This window comes from Amblyomma mixtum, chromosome 7 (assembly GCF_055824585.1).
Source record: "Amblyomma mixtum isolate Tamu chromosome 7, ASM5582458v1, whole genome shotgun sequence".
Taxonomy (NCBI): domain Eukaryota; kingdom Metazoa; phylum Arthropoda; class Arachnida; order Ixodida; family Ixodidae; genus Amblyomma; species Amblyomma mixtum.
Genome location: NC_143018.1, coordinates 95,192,020 through 95,211,630, shown reverse-complemented (window position 1 = coordinate 95,211,630; position 19,611 = coordinate 95,192,020). Strand labels below are relative to the sequence as shown.

At 47.8% G+C, this 19,611-nt stretch overlaps 1 protein-coding gene across 6 annotated transcripts in view; it reads right to left on the bottom strand.

Annotated features, from left to right (window-relative positions):
• LOC149336900 (ATP-binding cassette sub-family C member 2-like) overlaps window positions 1-19,611 on the bottom strand; it is a 166,994-nt gene that overhangs the window by 59,256 nt on the left and 88,127 nt on the right. For 3 of the 6 annotated variants that reach the window (XM_089553194.1, XM_089553192.1, XM_089553193.1), the window contains exons 4-7: window positions 16,505-16,654; window positions 14,058-14,192; window positions 13,098-13,165; window positions 2,679-2,795 (exon numbers count right to left, since the gene is read on the bottom strand). In XM_089553194.1, the coding sequence (XP_089409320.1) occupies window positions 2,679-2,795; window positions 13,098-13,165; window positions 14,058-14,192; window positions 16,505-16,654 (470 nt within the window). Of the gene's footprint in view, window positions 1-2,678; window positions 2,796-13,097; window positions 13,166-14,057; window positions 14,219-16,504; window positions 16,655-19,611 lie in introns of those variants that run through there. The other 3 variants (XM_089553197.1, XM_089553196.1, XM_089553195.1) reach the window with 2 other exon arrangements.

The following is a 19,611-nucleotide window of genomic DNA, read 5'->3' as shown; positions in this document are numbered from 1 at the left end:
CGAGCACTCTCGTTGGAGTGCTCCTTGTGACCGTTTTGACTCTGCTCTGCATTCGCAATCCACATGGTCTCTCTTCAAGTCCCTCGGCTCTAAGCCTGCCCTTGCTCCCACTCTAGCTAAAGCCCTCACTCAGGGACTCCCTGTGATGTTTTTGATCAGCTCGCCTCTCTCTACCTTCCTCCCCCTCTGGCACCCTCTTACCGGATGTACTCGGGCGGACCTAACCCCGATCTGGACCAATCCTTCACTCTCCGAGAGCTCGAATCGGCTCTGGCTGCTAATGCTAAACGCTCGGCTCCCGATGAGGATGCCATTACATATACCACACTTCGCAACCTTCCTGACTGCGTCAAAGAATTCCTCCTTCAAACCTACAATGAGGCCTGGAACAGCGGCTGCCTGCCGAGCTCCTGGACCTCCTCCCTCATTTGTATGATTCGAAAGCCGGGCAAACCTCCCTCTCTCTCTAACCTCCGCCCAATCTCACTGACATCGTGTGCTGGTAAGACCCTTGAGCGAAGGGCCCTGACTCACCTCTCTAATTTTCTCGAGGCGAGGGAGTTCTTCCCCCATTCTCTCATCGGCTTCCGACGCCGCGTCTGTGCACAGGACATGTTTCTGATTCTCCAGCACACCTTTCTGTCACCTACCCTCACTCAAATTCACGCACTTGTGACCGTCGATGTTCGCAAGGCCTTCGACAGTGTTTGCCACGACCGCTTCCTTTCCCAACTCGACTCCCTAGACTGTGGCCCCCGCATGTACTCTTATATCTGTTCATTCCTCTCTAAACGTGTGGCTCGCTTTCAAGTAGACACCCATCTGTCCGACCCCCACCACCTCACCCGTGGCACTCCTCAAGGTGCTGTTCTCTCTCCTACCCTTTTCAATCTTACTATGGCCCCTCTCGCCTCCCAGCTAGCTGAAATTCCCGACCTGCATCATATATTTTACGCCGATGACATCACTCTCTGGTGTTCGTCGGGCTCTCCCGGTCACGTACAGGACACCCTGCAACGTGGCCTAGATCTCATTGACTCCTTTCTCACCACCGCTGGCCTCTCTCCTGCTCCTGAAAAATCCGAGCTTCTCCTTCTCAATCATTCCTCGTACCAGCGCTCACACAACCACTTCGTCTGTCTCTACCTTTCTGGCACTCCCATTCCTGTCGTCACGCAGTGCAAAGTTCTTGGCTTTCCTTTGCATGCGGCCAAGAACGTGCAAGCCCTCCACCACGCTGTCACCACGTCACTCGGCAACTCACCTCCTGCGGCGCGTGGTCACTCAGCGCTCAGGTTTCCACGAGGCTCATGCGTGCCGAGTTGCCCAAGCGCTGGCCCTCAACAAGGTCTTGTACTTTGCACCCTACATTTCCTTCAATCAGACTCAACTTAACACTCTCGAGACTGCCCTTGTAGGCCTCTACAAGGCAGCTCTCAACCTCCCTATCAGTACCTCTACGGCTAAGATCTAAGATACCGCTCTTCTCTCTCTCTCTCCATCGTGACTCGCAGCTTGCCCGCCTTTCCCTTACCCGTCAGGGTCACTGGCTACTGACTCAAGCGGGTATCTCGCCCATTCCCATCGCCCCTTTTACTTCTCCTATTTCAACCCCGGCTCCCAATCTTCGTATCCTCCTCTTCCAGACCAACATGTCCCCCGTCATGCACGCCGGCCGTCGTCATGCGGCCGCGCAGCACCATTCCTCTCTCTTTGATACCCAGGGTGTAGCCTACACTGGTGCCTCCTTCCTGGCTCCTCGAGGTTCCTGCGGCTACGCCCTGTACCATCCCCAACTCCCCGCTCCTGAAACCCACACAAGCGCGCCGTATCTACACCCTCCGGATGCATTGTGTCTCGAGGTCATCGCCATTGCGCATGCCCTCCAGTCATTTGCTCTCCTTCCCTCTCTTCAAGAGTACACAGTCTATTCAGACTCACAAGCCGCTATACACCACAGAAACGCACCCTAACCCCTTCTCTCCAACAGGAGGTCGAACGAGCGGTCTCCGCATTGCAGCCTTCCATCGTTTTCCTCCGCTGGGTCCCTGGGCATTCAGGGATTTACGGCAATGAGCTGGCCCATCAACTCGCCCGCGACACACTTTTTCGGGCACCGTTGATCCCTTGGCCCAAGCCCTCGGAGGACGGTGGGAGAGACACCCTTCGCCGCACCATAAAAGAGGTCAACCTCGAGCTCCGTCTAGACAAACGCCTTTACGCCATGTTTAACCGCCGAAATACCCCTCCATAATTGCGAAGTTCTTTGATGAGATTGTTATCGCTTGCCACGTAAACATGAAATAAAAAAACAAAATCTGCATGACGCGAAAAAATAATAAAATTAATTTGAACATGCAGCTGTAGCATCAAATATAATCACTAATGCGCAGGTTTTCTTCAATTTTGAAGCTTTAAAATCGACGGTTTCATATCTTTAGGCACATTATTTCTGTCCTAAAGCTCAACTGCAGTGATTTGTGCTTGAACGCATGAAGTAAGAGAAAACTAATGATGCAAATAACTTTTAGCCTAGTTATGTAATAATTAATTCAAGAAATGCAGAAAACATCCTTATGTGAAAGTTCCACACTTGCACTTCCGCTGAACTGAAATACTTGCTCACATTTAGGACAGAATACTCTGGATTTCGGGAGGAAAATTCTGAAGCCACGCACCTTTTTGGAGCGTAGCTGTAAACCTTGTTCACAAGCGGAGCGGTGAGCATCTTCATGCTGGTTCTAGGAAACTCCTTTAAAACGGTCGCTGAAGAAGCAAGCAGGCTCCGTAGGTTTCTGCAACGAAAGGAAAAAATATTACCCCTGCTAATGTAGCAATAAACTGGTGGCATGATGTCCGAAACAGTGATGCTTTTCAACTGTTACAAACTGGGGTACGTGTTCAACTTAATGAACATCGTACGCGTCATAGTGTTATGCGCCAAAGACGCTTTTGACACAAAGTATCATACTGTATGCTGAAACCCATTATGTGTGGGTCGCCTAATGGCCTAAACTTGCGGATATAACTTCACGGAGACTAGGCTTGCTCTCTCCGAATGGCTTCCTTGTTTCACGGTATGACACCCAAGAGCGTGGTGCCCGAAACTGCCTAAATGCAACTGAATCCTCAGAATGACCACAGAAATCTTCGCTGACTGGCTACATAGAGAGAGGAGTGCCTGTGCATGCACCATTGTTGTACCGCGTGGACTCAGCCGTTATGTTGAGTGAGGAGACTTCATTTCTGGAAGCGCTGCAATCTACACGGACACAGAGACACAGACAAGAATAAGCATCTTTTCCAACTGATTTATTCAGTGTAAACTGCATGCATTTTATGGCCATCCTCAAGCACTGTAATGAGAGCAGCCGTAGCGCTTGACAGTGGTCGTAAAGTGCATGTGGTTTGCACTGAATAAATTGTAGTAAGGTGGAAAGTTAGGCGAGTTGAATCTTATTCATGATGAAGTTAGCGCCAAAAACTAGGACCAGAGTGGAAGAAAAGACAACACGAACGCTTTTTCGCAACTAAAACTTTAATGGAAGAACACAAGATATATACGCATCTCGTGAAGTAAATCAAAAGAAACATACATGATAACATCAAGAAAAACCTTAGGGGGCGATACATCTGAAGAGTGCTGGGTAACATAAATGGTACAAAAGCAGGAAACTTCATGGTTACAATCACGAAGAGCAAGAGCCAAAAAAACACAAAAGAAACAAAAAAGGAGAGAAGGAATGGATATTAATTCCACGCGTGGTCCAGGTATACCAGTTCCTTTGCTGTTAAAGAAATTGACGGTGCGCTTATGCATGTATTTCCTGCTTTTGCACCATTTATGTTACCCAGCACTGTTCAGATGTATCGCCCCCTAAGGTTTTTCTTGATGCTATCATGTATGTTTTTTTTTATTTACTTCACGAGATGTGTATACAGTCTAGCCCGTTTATAACGAACCCACATATAGCGAAATAGCGGTTATAACGAAGGGATTTCAATTTCCCATTCCTATTTTTGCATTTTCAATACATTTTGGGTCCGGTTTTAACGAAGTAAATAAGAGCGCGTCAGCGGATATAACGAAGAGATTTAATACCAACCGAAAAAATAATCTGCCAATCAAGACATTTTTGCGTTCTTGAGGCGATTTTTTCCGCGAAAATAAGAGCAAAATTCGGCTGACGGCGTCCTTTCGTGGCGTCGTCTGCTCTCCTGCGGAGCTTCACTGCATCGCATGGCACGCCGGTCTCTTGTTGCGCCGTCCTTGAACGGCGTCACGGCGTAGAGCACGCCGCGCAGGGAAAAAAATGTAAAAAAGAACAGAGACGATTTTTTTTTTCGATGACGTCGCAGAGAGCGGCCGTCTTGGCGAATCTCGGTTCTCTATTTCTCCCAGGCAGTCGGCGCCACGGCTGGACTGCAGTCTGCAGGAGGTGTGGCAGCGCGCGATTTGTTTTATGTCGGTGCCGCGGTGCGCAAGGCAGGGAGAAAGCGCGGTAGCGTTGTGCATGTTGGAAGCGTGGCTCATTTTTATCGTTATCGCGTTATCGCGGAGTTCGACCAGATCTTTGGTTCGCAGTTGGATGGTATGGAAGCCGCAATCCTGAAATCCGCACTCGCGAAACGTGTTCGGGGGCGCTGGACGACTTCTTTCAGCGGCAATAAATCGGTATGCCGATGTTTGCATTTTGTTTTTCGTAATCCACATATAACGAAATAGCGGATATAGCGAAGTGATTTCCGATTCCCGCCGACTTCGTTATAACCGGGCTAGACTGTATATCATGTTTTCTTCCATTAAAGTTTTACTTGCGAAAAAGCGCTCGTGTTATGTCTTTTCTCCCACTTTGGTCCTCGTTTTTCGCGCTCACTTCATCATGATTGAATAAATGTTTTGGAAGTAGTGGTCATCCTTGGCTGTCTCTCTCACTGTTCGCTCTGTTTGCAGTGCTTGTGAAAATGACGTATATGCACCAGCTAGCCCGATCCGTCACCCTGCTGAGTAAGGAAAGTTAAGGGGAATATGGCCCCGAGTTCGTAAAACCAAGCACATCGATTTTTATGTTCTCAGCTGCGGGGGCCAGATACGAAACGATGTTTGTGAAATTCAGTTCTCACTCAGAGACGCTTGTGTCTAGACCGTTCTTACATCCCGCTTTACTAGGCCACGTTCTATGACCAGTCATTTCATTGCACTTATTACGGAAATGAAGCAGTCTCAGAACCGTAAATAATACGCCACTAGTTTCTCTTGGCCAGGTTCGCGACCCGCGCAAGTGACAATGACGGCAAACAGAAAGCAAACATAGTCAAATACAATATGAAGACGTCAGAAAAAAAATATAAACAGAAACAAGAGGCAGGCAGCTACGTACGCTGTGCTGGTAAAATACAACCGCGCAAAATCTCCCTGTAGGCTGAAAAGGCAGGTTGTGGCTGTGAGATAGTTTCCTGGTACAGACTCGGTGGGAGCATACTGTGTGCCTTTTGGAAAATATAGTTATTGGATTTCCATATTCCCCAGGGTTGATAAGGTTTCAGCGTGCGTGTACTTTCCGAGTCAACTCCGCCGATGTGGCTTAGAATTAAATTATTTCTTTTATTTCTTCTTGTACAGCTGGGAAATGTTGGAAGGTTTATCTTCTTAAACAAAAGAGTGTGTGGTTCTCGTATGCAGCGTGCATGATGTTACGCACTGCCTTTTTCAGATCTTTTAGAACATAGTAATGCTTGCCTTTTTGCGAGCATTCCATAAAGTTTGTTCTTCCTGCAAGACACGAATACATTTAACCTCAGCTAAAATTTCAACATCAGTAGCGGCCACAGGAAGTATGAACAGCGTGTTTGATGCTCTCTTTATGGCAAGTTAATTATGCTATATTCCAAACTGCCTTCATTAGCAGTAGATATGCATTATAAACAAGTTACTTAGTATCGTACCCTTTTAGAAAGTACCGCCCGTCACCAGTGTATATATATTTGTTTACCAGTGCCCCTAAATGCCTTCGTAGGTGGGTTTTTCGTATGGTAAACCTGGTTCTGCTGTCAATGGCTACCAGGTAGTGGATTTAATAAAAGAATGAAAACCTACTCAGGATACCTCCCAGGACCACTCCTGCGCAAACTGGCTTCATGTCAAACAAGTGTTGACTAATAACGATTTACTGCAAGCGGCACTGATAATACTATTGACCATGAAAGGAAAAGTAGCGGACACAGCAATCTTTCTACTTTGCTTGCAAGGGTGCATTACTAAAGACAGCCAGACGTTTGCAATTATCAGTAATATGTCCAATGCATGCATCACTCACTCAGTATAATCACATATAAATTCTGTTTTTGTCTAGGAAACCTCGCCGGTTGTGAGCCCCTTTATAAAGCGACGTGTGTCGTCTTACGACAAACGACTTTACACGACGACGTAATACTGCTTCGATACCTTTTAAAATTTAAGTAAACTTCTTTAAATTTCAAAATTTAATTAATATTCACGTAAACCTCTATTTGGCGATGTTACGAATTTCGCCTTTCTGCAAAACCTTCAGCGACGTGGAACGGTTTTGCAAATGCTGAACGAAGAAAGACAATATTTCGAATATGTTCTAACAAGAGTGATATTACTGGTCAGAAATACATCACCAATCGTACTGTAAGTTCCTGCACAACTTTTCATTGTTGTTTTAACAGACGTGTAAGCGGCATCACAGTTCCCAGTGAGGCTAAATCATTGTATGTCTCACCATGTCTCCATGTCCCGGTCATAAGCACAAAAGGGCCTTTCGATAAGCTATTCGAGTGCTGTGTGAGTAATGTCGGTGAGGGAAGGGGCACGTTCTGTGTCGCCTCGTTCGCAACTTTAAGCAGCGAGGTATCAAACTCGACATTTTAAGGCGGAAGCCTTTAATGCCTCATCGTTGTAAGCAGGAGTTGTCGACAGAAAATGTCACGCTTTTCAATTGGTCGAAATGCTCGTGACGTCACAGTGCGCGAATTTCAAATGGAGCCAATTGTACTTTGGCTCGTAACCATGCAACCAATCAAAGTGATCGTATAGTGATGCTCCAAGTAAGTGGGATTGAGTTCAGTTAATTGCTTAATTAATCAATTAGCCTAATTAAGATAAGGACAATGAAGAGGTCAGAAGACAGAGGAAAAGAAAGAAAGAAAGAAAGAAAGAAAGAAGGAAAGAAGGAAAGAAGGAAAGAAAGAAAGAAAGAAAGACGCGGGTCGCAGCGACAACAGTGTCCGCGGAAGGAGACGCTGCTGAAAAAACAGATAAGTACGAAGCCGCGTTCGCTCCACCACCACGCACTTCCCCGCTCAGTTGTTGTTGTTGTTGTTGTGACTGAGAGAAGGATGAAGAGGAAATTGCACGGGCCTGCTACTGGCTCGAGCCAAGCCACCACCGCTGCCACGTGCAGATAGAGGAGAGTTAAAAGATCAGAGGAAAGAGATGCTCGTTTCATATACGTTGTGTCGAACATCCTAGACAGTTCCAACATTTGACAGGTGAATGACAGAACACGATGGATAGAATTACAATAATATAAATATGAAATAGCCTAATTAACCTTTCTAGTTAGACCGCATAAATCAATAAAACCGAGAACGAAATTGGTCGAGTTGGGGAATCGAACCAGGGTCTCCGGAGTGCGATACGAGCACGCTAGCCACTCCGTAATGCCAGCTGAATAGTTTGGAATGAACAAAGGCGCGTCTGGCTAATACGGCGTCTTCGTTCACTCCCATCTTCCCCCTTTCCCTTACGGCGAGGTGCAGGTGTCCACCCAGATATGCGAGAGAGATACATTTCCTTTCCTCAAAAAATAAATTTACCGTCCAGCAAGGCGTACAGCCGAATTGGCGATGGCGTTCTGTGGACTCCCTGGCAGCGTTGCAAGACGCTGTCGCGTTCCACTCTTACAGGCGAAGCTTAACATGTTAACAACACATCAGTAACACACGCAGACAGCCAATGGACGCGTCATTCGCTGGTAGCACTTGAATCATCATTCACAACCACATTCGTGGCAGAATGCTGTACTCAGGCTTTCGCCTTGCACCACTTTAGTCGCCAAAGTGACTCCTAATTTTTTCCTTCGTCGTCCTGTTCGCTGTTAACAGAGAGTTTTAGCCCCACCGTACGGTAAACACGGCTATAGCTACCGTACGGCAAATGTGGCTCTAGGCAAGCCTAGCAGTGGTAGGAACGGCAAAGTGTTTTCGTATTTACCCGACGGCTGCCCGGCTACGCTAAAACCGTCTAATATTGGCCAGCGCACGGTACCAGTCCCTCAAGAAGGGTCTTAAGCAAAAAGTAGAAAGCGTATTAGAGTAATTGGTCACTAATGGGGTTCCACTGGGGTCCAGGAGTGGCTGCCTACTAAGCTGTAAAACCGAGCGCACACAGGTGATCGTCCAAGCTTGAAAATCTAATACTCGGCTGACGACCTCATATTGGTACCTAACCTAAATACGAAATACCGTAGGGTAGGCACTAAACGTTTCTATCCCTGCCTGATGTTCTATGTGTGCAAATAGCACAAAAAGATAATATAGCTTACGCAAGTATACCCTAAAGGGAAGAGAAGGATTTGTTCTGCAGAGCTACCCATGTGAACAATCATATTCCCAGGAAATCGCCATGCCTGTGCGCCCAGCCACCTTTAATCTGTGTTTCTGTAAGAGCCTTCTTCAGTTAGAAAAAGAATGACTTCGAAACTTCGGCACGAAAATTGGGCATACAAACGTTATTGGTAACAGCTTTCGAATAGCTCGAGAAGAACCTTAGGCGAGGGTTCCCGAGACCAGTGTTGCCAGCAGGCGTGACCGGGCTGAACATGCAACTTATAGTCTGGAAACCGAGTTTGGTCATCTAGCGACAATGCCAACGTAACATAAAGACCAAGGCGCATGTCCCTTATGGTGTTCGATACGGGAATAATCTAGCAATTGAATCTGCGCTTTTCCATGAAAGCAAGTAAATCGCATGCATATATGAACAGTTTCAAGGCAACGTCCCGAGAATGGTGCCAAGGGGCAACGTCCACCATAGAAAGAAACATATGGCTGAGCACTGGCGATACCCTCGGCTTTGTGAGGCAAACAGTGAAATAAACTATCCATAAACGCGCTTAAACACAGGCAGGCGTGAGGATTTCAACTTTACAACTTTGCAAAGGATTCTGGGCTGGGAATGCTGAATGGGTCGCTTACTGCGAGGGGCGGTAAATGCAGCTTCTGAAATCCGGACTCCATATGATCCCACGTGTTCCTTTTAGTATTTTAAACGTATCATCAACATTTTTAGGCTGGAGGACCGCGCGTACCAGCAAAGGCCAGGTGTGGGCATCAGCTGGAGGATACGAGCAGTGCTCAGTTACGTGAGCCTTTGTACGGTAGACATTGCTCTGCAGCACCGTTTGCAGGACCTGATTATGAAGGTGTTCGGATAAGTAGATAATTTTCATTTATTTGTCAATAAGTACAACTTAAACCATCGTGTTATTGACGTATTCCAGACATTGAAGAAATGTGACCTTGGGTTTGACGACGGCTGGTCAACTGCCTATTCTGGACCTTAAGTTGCGCTTTCAGCCCTCTCATGTCTTCTAGCTATACTGGCCTCGGTGGGCAAAGCCACTTTTAAAGCTCTCCTTGGGCATGTAAACGTAGCTAAAGATTGTGCTTGGGTGTTCATCTTTCTTGCTGTAGTTTCTAAATATTGCTTTCTCTTGATAGAAGATAGCTTCTCAGAACATATAGTAAGGTAAAAACCGGCGGGCGGCATAGATATGAGATTTTATTAAAAGTTGGTCAGGGGAACGAAACGCACATGGGCTGGGCGAAACAGGAAGTATCCTACAGACGGAAGTCTAGTGCTTTCTTTCGTGCATAGACGTTGCCGACGAATATGGTGTTATTGGCGTCATTTCCGTGCCAAATGAAGTTGCTCAGCCTCTGTCACCCACTGAAAAAAAAAAAAACATGTTGCCGTGCCTGCACGGCCGGAAGGTAGCGGATGGGGAGCATGAAATATGATCTACTCAGTGCACTGAAGCAACGTTCGGCGTACTTCTAAAGGAGGTGGTCGAGCATACAATGACGACACCGGAAGAGTGCACTTGGAATCAGTAAGATTCTGCGGCGGTGTAAGATTACGTGGACATGCAGTGTCAATTCTGCAGATGGAACTCATTTTATGATAAGCCGTTAGCCCAGTTTAGGCACATTAAACTCTCTGCAGAAATCGTAGAAGGCTTCGTACTGAGAGCAATTTATGATTTTCATAGGTTAGCCATCCGTGGCGCATTCCTCAGGAATATTGTTTACCTGCATGCGATATCAAGCTGACTGAACACACACTGTTTTCGTTGCTTGTTTTTCCCCTTTCTTTGTTGTCTTTCGGTGTCCGTATACTTTCCTTTTTTAAAAGTGTCTGGTTTTTGGAAATGAATTTCAGCTGTGAGTAGTGCTTCTGTGTCGTCGTCTTGCACTGTCTCTGTAGCGCTTGTTGTGGCGACTGAAGGAAGGATGAAAGGGAAAGTGCACGAGCCTGACCACTGGCTCTGGGTGAGCCACAGCCGCTGCCACGTGCAGACAGAGGAGAGTTGAAAGATGTGAGAGGAAAGATTGAAAGAAGAGACACGCGTCGCAGCAACCGCGCCCGCCGAAGTGAAGACGCCGGTGGTAACAGATACCCCGCTACCGCTCCGTGTAGCGCTTCAAGAATCACTGCCTAGTTGCGAATTTTTCTATTTGTACGGAGAACACAAGATTTTGGATGAATGCAGTAATAGAAAGACATTTGCTGATTGGTTCTGATAGGCAGTAACGTAGCCCATACGTGTACCAATGCACGTGGCAGTGCTTGCTGGGAGCAGCAGCTTCAATGAAGAAACAATTAAATTCTGAAGAATTCAGCACGTGTCACCCGTTTCCGGAGCAGGCTGTATTAAAAAATATCTCGCGAATGTTTTCAGCGCAGTTTTCCCTGTATTTACGCTGCTGTTGTCCTCGTTGGCAGCAGCTGCATGTGGCTCCCGATATGACGTCATTCCCAGCACACATACATTTGCAGCGTGATGCAACCCTGCTCTAGAAAAACAGGGCAAGTACAGAGCATGCGCTGCAGTTGGTGTCTCCCGGCGGCTTTCGCACCTGCGTTTTAAATCTGTTTTTTTTATTTCCGAACTGAGCACGCCTTGCTGACAACAACGTTAAATCATCTTTGGCCCGAGCAAAGGCAAAAAAAAAAATTGGGTGTGGTTTAGCTCTGGTTAAACCTGATGTATTGCGGAAGCAACATCTGAGCGTAGACATATATTGTTGCGTGAGCTACATTGTCCACAGTCTCACCGTTTCGCGTGCTCTTGCACGAACATACTGCTTATGCGCGAGGAGCAAGTGGCGGTACTACGCACAGCTGACGCGCTGGCGGCCCGATCACGCCAGCTGTGCGCCACTACTGCGCATCGCAGAGGAGAGAGGCGATGGAGATAGCGCGGCAGCAGCGGCGGCCCCGGCACGCTAGCTATGCGCCTCTACTGCTCATGTGCAACTGGCGAGCGCGGCGGCGGCACCTCTGTGTCACCCGCGCAACGACGGCGACGGCGCGCCAGCTGTGCGCCATGTGACGTCACTGCTCCTCGCGCATGCGCAATATGGCCATTCCTCGGCTCCGCGAAATGGCTCGGCGACTAGCGTAGTGCTCCTTTCGCAACAAAAATTGCCGGCGCCAGTTCTGCAGGAGTGGCGAGGAGAACGGACTGTGCATCGCCTCAAGACGTTGGAATATTGACGCCTAATTCTCAGCATTACAACTGTAAACAATTATCTACGGTAGCACAGGAAACGCGTTGAGGCATTTTGTGTTGACTCGGGTCACATCCCGAAAACTTGAAGCCAGGAGTGGGATTAGAACCTTCACCGGAATGAACAGATCCGTTCTGCTGGCAGGTGCTTCAGACCACTACGTCACTGCTGCTTTTTCTTCTTTATTGCACTACGTCATTACTGCAGCCAAACATTCCGTGTGGTTAACAGGCAGTCTGTCGAGCAGAGATATCGATGTCGTCGTCTTCATTAACCCTAGCAGCACTGATAATCGGTACAATATTGAATACTTATTGGCAAATACCTATCCTACAAAGGACCAGAGCGGAAAGCATCCATTTCTGACATTGGGCCGATTGCCCGCGTTGCTTGGGAATTGCCCGCGTTCTGGCCGCCGCCGACGCCAATAAAACGCCACAAAGACCTCCTTGTGCTACCGCAAACCAGACTGGGCATTGATCAGGCTCCGGCTAATTTTGGATGAGACCGAGTACAATAACACATTGGATAAGTAACGTTTAGAGTTGAGTTTGCTTTTTTTTTTTACTATTGTATGCGACAGGGCCGTATAGAAATACCCATTATCAAAAAAGGCTTCGCACCTATTGAATGGTCACACTTAGAGCGAATTGAAATTACTTTTGTTGAATCATTCCTTCATTATGCTGGTGAAAAGTCTCCTTTCGTCGAGAACTACGTTTGTAATCTATAAAGGCAAAGAAATAAAATATATGATCGCCGCCACCCGACGTATTCAAAGAAAAAATCTGCGGTCCCAATCATGTTTTTCTTTTTTTTTTGTAGTGAGTCCCTGATGCTTGACCAAACTGCCATTCGATTCTTGCTGCTGATAACAAAGGTCATTTCATTAGTGACGTCACGAGTTCGAATAGAGTGGCGAAAACACACTGCTTAAATTCTAATTTCGTCAACTACTAATACACCTTTTGCTGTTGAATAAGCATCCGCGTAGCCGCAAATAGCCATGCGATCGCTATTCACTAAAAAGAAAAAATGCTTGCCGTTGTCCGCAGTATCGTTTTAATGTTAAAGTACTTAAGCCGATTGAATGGGCCGCAGTCGTAATGCAACGCAGCCCGATTTGGAGCGTTTTCTACCTAACAGTGGCTAAATCCTCTTGCGGCGTAAACGGACAAAAAAACTGCTCTGGCAAATTTTTTTCGCCTTCAAAAATGTCCAACGGAATATTGCTAAGCACCCAAAGTTAGGGAACAAGTGATTCAAACAGTCCTTACCTGTATACCACGGCACCTGCTACGACCGCTAGAGGACACCGGCTTTCTTCCTCGTTAGACAGCTGGTACTGAAGCATTCGTGAACATTATTACTCTCCGAATATTGGATAGACTACAACAAAATTTTACATTTTAAAAACATCCTCGCTATAACTAGCAAATAACTTCAGACTACGACGATCACTGGTGAAGCTGAACTAGTTCTAATATAAAAAGTTCTAATATAAAAATGGTTCTTCTGAGCCAGGAATCACGGGCTACACTCGCCTACACCAAATAAACGCGCACTAAGCACAGGTTAGCGATCTCACTTCGGATATTTACAAGCCCTGAGACAGTTTGGCTTGCTGTTCATCTAGAGCGCATATCCTACTTGTTTGGCTTCCAAGTAAGCAGCTCTACACCTAACGAACGCAGTACTAGAAAAGATAACTTTTTTGCGTTCTTGTATGAACTCGGATTTAATGAATTTGTTTTTGTATCCGTTTGTTAGAAATACTTCAAATCTTGACGAAGTAAATACTGTCAGGTTAATACTGCCAATCTTACACGAGCTGTAGCAGTTTGTGTAGTTTATGATTTATTCATGGGCTGCTTCGTGAAGACAGAAAGGACGTTTTGAGCCTTAAAGTTCTATTTATTTGTTCTTCTCTAATGTTTCATTCTTTTCTTTCCTTTCTGCTATCTTTATTTGGGCGTGGTTAGTCAAGATAGATTGTACCGACTTCTTGCTGAATTTTCTGACAATAAACAGGAGAGATAAGTTAAGACCCCTTTTCTGTTAGCAAGTTCTTTATTTCTTGTTAAAACGTCATTGTGCCACCTTTATGTAGCAACGTTGAAGCTACTTTCTAGCCTATACTTTTTCAGTTCCTTTTTTGTGTGTGTGTGTGTGTGTGTGGGAGGGGGGGGGGGGGGAGGGGGCCTGCTTTAAACGCATACGCAGTTATAATTTCTTACCTTTTTGGCTCGGCTGCTCCAAACGAGCGTGTCCCTCAGTCCAGACATGGCGGCGTTACCGAGCGTTAGGAAGAATAGTGCCGCTTCAACGCAGACCGATGCCTTCAGCACGGGCCATTCGCCGCACTCGTCCGACTGAAAGGCACACGAGCTTCCTTGCCCTATATTCAGAGACCTTTTTTGCAGACACTGAACTTCTGGCAGATGACGAGCGAATAGATCTGATCACGATGGTTTCACACAGACACTATACTGTGGCGAGCTGCTTTATCACGCTGGAGAGGCACCTATACGAGAGCGACATGACAGCTACTACATTCGTAGGATTTTCACATACTCTTGAGTTAGTCACACAGATCTGTAAGCCGTCACCTCATAAAAATAGCTCCCGGTTAAATGCCGATAAGTCGCGACACGGAGCATTTATTTCCTTTTAACGTTTAACAAAACGCGGGAGGTACTCCACAACGGAAGATAAGCCTTTCACTTCGACTGCGTAGACCGATGCTTCCAATGCGCTCGTTCATATGTTTTTCTAGGGGTGTGGTTGGTGTATTTATATTTTAGTGCTTACTACCTTTACATATGAAGCATTTCCGTGGGTAACAGGCGACTAGCTGGTATTTTCTTGTATTCATTTTCATCTCATTGCTAGAAGAGGCACATAACTTCTACAGTTGATGCAGCAAGCACACAGCTCTTCTCTATAGATGAGAAAATAAATTGTTCTATAGATGTTCGCCTATTCTTGCACATTATTTCTATGGGCCTTTAAACGAAGTCATTATATCGCTGGTGGTAATGACACCGTACTGAACTATTACGCTCAGCCTTCAGCGGCATATTCATTATTCAATAGAACACTTGTAAATCTTTGAAGGAGATTTCTCTCTTCATCAAGGCCGCCCAATCATTGCCTCGAGATTTTATGGGATCTCCAGTGTGTGTCTGTTTACGTGCGCATGTTTTGGAAGTACGACATCTTTAAGATACATAAAATATGCCCATTTATTTGCACAAAAATTTCCTACGACGAGGAAGTGGAGAAGTAGTATTGAATACCTGTCAGCAGTGTTCAGTCGCAACCTGCACTTTTGAGTAAACGAAAGAAGGTGATCACTTTACCATACGAAGCAATAAGTGTTTTGAACGCAATTTTGTCACCTTAAATAAACAAAACATTTCCTTAATATTTTATAGCCTGCGGTAATAATTCATGAAGAATGAGTATAAGCGACGGAACCTCTCATCCTTGTATTTGAGCGTACCTCCTCTGTACATTAATGTTGCTTTTTGTTCAGAGCTGTTATTCTCTTCCATGCTTCCTTTGTTCACGAAGTACGTAGCTGGCGTTCTTTTATCAAATGTAATAGCATGTACGCTAGAGCTTTTGCTTTGCGGCTTCGAAAAAAAAAAACTAATCTTCACAAAGTCACCAGTGGAAGCGCAACTGGCCAATGTACAGTCTTTGTCAAAAGTAACCAGGCTGCATGGTTTACTTCTAGCTCGTACAGTGGAGCCCTTACTGCTTCCCTGAAGCTGAAATGGTCGTTAAAGTTAAGGACTGGTGGTCTTCCTACCTTCCAACAACTTTTGACCTTTAGGAAAGTCACAAGGGCTCCACTACAGAAACTAGAAGCGAACCATGCAGCCTGGTTACTTTTGACAAAGACTGTACCAATGAAGGCTCAGTAGCTAACCTCAGTAGCTAACAAACTCACATAGTGGAGTGTATCGATTTTAGCACAGCCTGTTTTCTTTTACGTTTTTTCCAAAGCGCTTGTTGTGCAAAGTGAAAAAGTTTATCCTATCTGGTGAGTCCGTTAGGTTAGTTGTTCCAGATTCTTTTTTTTTACTGCCATCTTGATGATTACTTGGAAGGACTACAACAGGTGTACCTTCAAATGTGCACAAATTAAAAATAGAAAACTTCCCTAAGCTATAGGTATACAAGCCCACTGCATGACTCTATCTGCTTTTTCGTTGAAATGATACCGAAATGAGATTTATTTATCACTCGGTGATTTCCCCGCAGGATTAAGCCATTGTTTTGGTCTGTTCATTGCGTTCTGGGCGTCGAGTAAATTTCTTTAGAGGTACGGAAAAGAGCCACAATGGGTAACAGCAATGTGTTCTCGACTCCTTGCCTGAATGAGCACATCACCGGGAATGTTTCCCGCCGTGGGTGAAAAGAGTGGAGCAGAGGCGAATTGATTCCGACAACTGCCATGTGCTTGCGTTGACAACGTTGCGTTAACTAACTTACTTTTCACTAAAATGCACTAATTCACCTAATCGAGAGTCTGATGTCAAATTCTTCGCCATTTTTTCCTGTACTTTTTCGTCAAAGCCGCGTGCTAACATGCAACCTTATACTAGGAATGAGAGAGCGCAGCTAAAGCCTCAGGACGCAGGGAGCACCAGCGCTCAACACGTGCTGATCTTACTGTGCAGGAACCTGTCTCGTCCAGCGTGTCACGAAGTTCCAAGAAGTCGGTAGCTGAAGCCACGGCCAGCAGAGAAGAAACGATGAAGACTAAACCCGAAGTGTGCTGCGCCGTGAAGTACTTGCGTAGGGACAGTGCGCCCGAGAGAGCCTACGTTTGAGAAAGTAAAAAAAAATATATATATTGTATTGACAAGGTGTCGTGTCCGGTCGCTGTGTTGAATGCAGCGAAAGACGCACACGGTACTTTAAGACTTCGTTTATTTAAAGCCGATGAGGGTGCGACCAGCGTCGACCGAGGCAGGAGCCGAACTGGCCGCCCGAAGAAAGGAGGGAGCGGAGAAGCGTCCACGGGAGGGAGTGGCTTCCCAAAACAGGAGGAGGGTGCGGGGGCGCACCATGGGGGGGGGGCATCTGGCGACAGCGTGCGACGAGGGGCAAGTGGTCGTTAGGAGGAGGATGCGAGTGGTCGTTAGGAGGAGGATGCGAGTGGTCGTTACACACACAAAAGCAATAAGGGGACACAACACTTCCTTCCCCCTTAGAAAGTTGCCTGGTATCGTGCAGGGGGTCGGCGCTCACGCGTGGAGGCGCGCTGGCTTTGTGCGCTCGGGGGAGAAACACTTGTAGGCTGGCTGTTGTTCGCTGTGTCTCCTAGGTCTGTCCTGGGACTGGCCTGTCCGGTCGCTGTGTTGAATGCAGCGAAAGACGCACACGGTACTTTAAGACTTCGTTTATTTAAAGCCGATGACGGTGCGACCAGCGTCGACCGAGGCAGGAGCCGAACTGGCCGCCCGAAGAAAGGAGGGAGCGGAGAAGCGTCCACGGGAGGGAGTGGCTTCCCAAAACAGGAGGAGGGTGCGGGGGCGCACCATGGGGGGGGGGGGCATCTGGCGACAGCGTGCGACGAGGGGCAAGTGGTCGTTAGGAGGAGGATGCGAGTGGTCGTTAGGAGGAGGATGCGAGTGGTCGTTACACACACAAAAGCAATAAGGGGACACAACACTTCCTTCCCCCTTAGAAAGTTGCCTGGTATCGTGCAGGGGGTCGGCGCTCACGCGTGGAGGCGCGCTGGCTTTGTGCGCTCGGGGGAGAAACACTTGTAGGCTGGCTGTTGTTCGCTGTGTCTCCTAGGTCTGTCCTGGGACTGGCCTGTCCGGTCGCTGTGTTGAATGCAGCGAAAGACGCACACGGTACTTTAAGACTTCGTTTATTTAAAGCCGATGACGGTGCGACCAGCGTCGACCGAGGCAGGAGCCGAACTGGCCGCCCGAAGAAAGGAGGGAGCGGAGAAGCGTCCACGGGAGGGAGTGGCTTCCCAAAACAGGAGGAGGGTGCGGGGGCGCACCATGGGGGGGGGGGGCATCTGGCGACAGCGTGCGACGAGGGGCAAGTGGTCGTTAGGAGGAGGATGCGAGTGGTCGTTAGGAGGAGGATGCGAGTGGTCGTTACACACACAAAAGCAATAAGGGGACACAACACTTCCTTCCCCCTTAGAAAGTTGCCTGGTATCGTGCAGGGGGTCGGCGCTCACGCGTGGAGGCGCGCTGGCTTTGTGCGCTCGGGGGAGAAACACTTGTAGGCTGGCTGTTGTTCGCTGTGTCTCCTAGGTCTGTCCTGGGCGAAGTCTCTTCTTCCGGGAAGAGGTGCCAGGCTATGTGGGAAGATGGTGCACGTGTTCTCTCCGCTGGCGGACAGCTCTCAGACGGCGTCGTAAATCTACGCAGCTGGTTGAGATGTCGGCGTGCTACTGTGCCATGTATGTTGACGAGCCAAGAGCGCAGGCCTATGCGTCTGACAATTGTAGCTTCCTCCCAGCGTGGCTTTTTCAGAAACTGTCGGGCGAGGACGCGCTGCCCCTCATTAAGCGTGCCGCAGCGCGGAATTGCTTTTTCTTCCCGGAACGTCTCTGCCTTTGGCTCGGGGAGGATGGCTGTGAGCTGGGTTCGCATTTCACGCTCGAACATCATTTTCGAGGGGGTCTCGCCTGTTGTGCTCTGAACCGTCGTGTGCTGCTTGAAGAGAAAGCGCGCAAGGCGGCGCTGCAGCGAGCCTGTCTGATCTCTTTCAAGGGCGCGTTTTAGCTCGGCTACGTAGCGCTCGGCTTGTCCGTTTGTCGCTGGGTGGTAGGGGGCCGATGTAACTGAGGAGATCCCGTTGTCGCGATAAAACTTGAGAATCTCCGCAGACACAAACGGTGTTCCGTTGTCCGACACTACCTTGCGCGGCAGGCCGAACGTTGCAAATAGTGATCGGAGGTTGTCAATGACTGCTGCCGAAGTCGTCTGTCCCATTTGCCTTATCTCAAGCCACTTTGTGTAGGCATCTACGACCACAAGGAAAGTGCAGCCCTCAATTGGTCCTGCAAAATCAATGTGCAGTGTGTGCCATGGTGTGTCTGGCTTTTCCCATTCTGGGACAGGAGCTTTCGGCGGGGCGCTCCGGCTGCTCTGGCAAGGCTTGCATTCTCGCACCACTGTTTCGATGTCGTTGTCAATGCCAGGCCACCACATGTAGCTTCTGGCACACTTTTTCATTGCAACGATGCCCCGATGTCCGGCGTGGATGAGAGACATAGCTTGTGCGCGTATTTCTCTCGGCATCACAACTCGGGACCCAAATATGATGCAGCCGCGATGGGTGCTCAACTCTGTAGCTCGCCTGCGGTAAGCGCCGAAGTTGTCCCCTTTGAGTTTATGCACGTTGCCTTGTTGAACAGCTGTGTAAACTAGCCGGAGAGCTGCGCACTTCTGCGTAGATGCTGCAACTGTGCCTGCTGTAAGCGGAGGTTCTGGCAGTGCTTCGAACATCAGAACGTCTCCTGGTGGAAATGGTTCGTCAACAGTTGCGTCTAGTGGCAGACGGCTTAGCGCATCGGCGTTTTGATGTTTACTCCCATTGCGGTAGACCAGAGCGTAGTCGTACGCTGAGAGTTTGATGCACCAACGTGTCATTCGCGGAGACAAAGTTGGTGGCATAGGCCTTTGTGGTCCCAGAATGCCCAATAGCGGTCGGTGATCGGTTATAAAGGTCACCTTTCGGCCGGCAATGTACTGGTGAAAATGTGTCGCCGCGTAGACGATGGCTAGCCCTTCTTTGTCAAGTTGC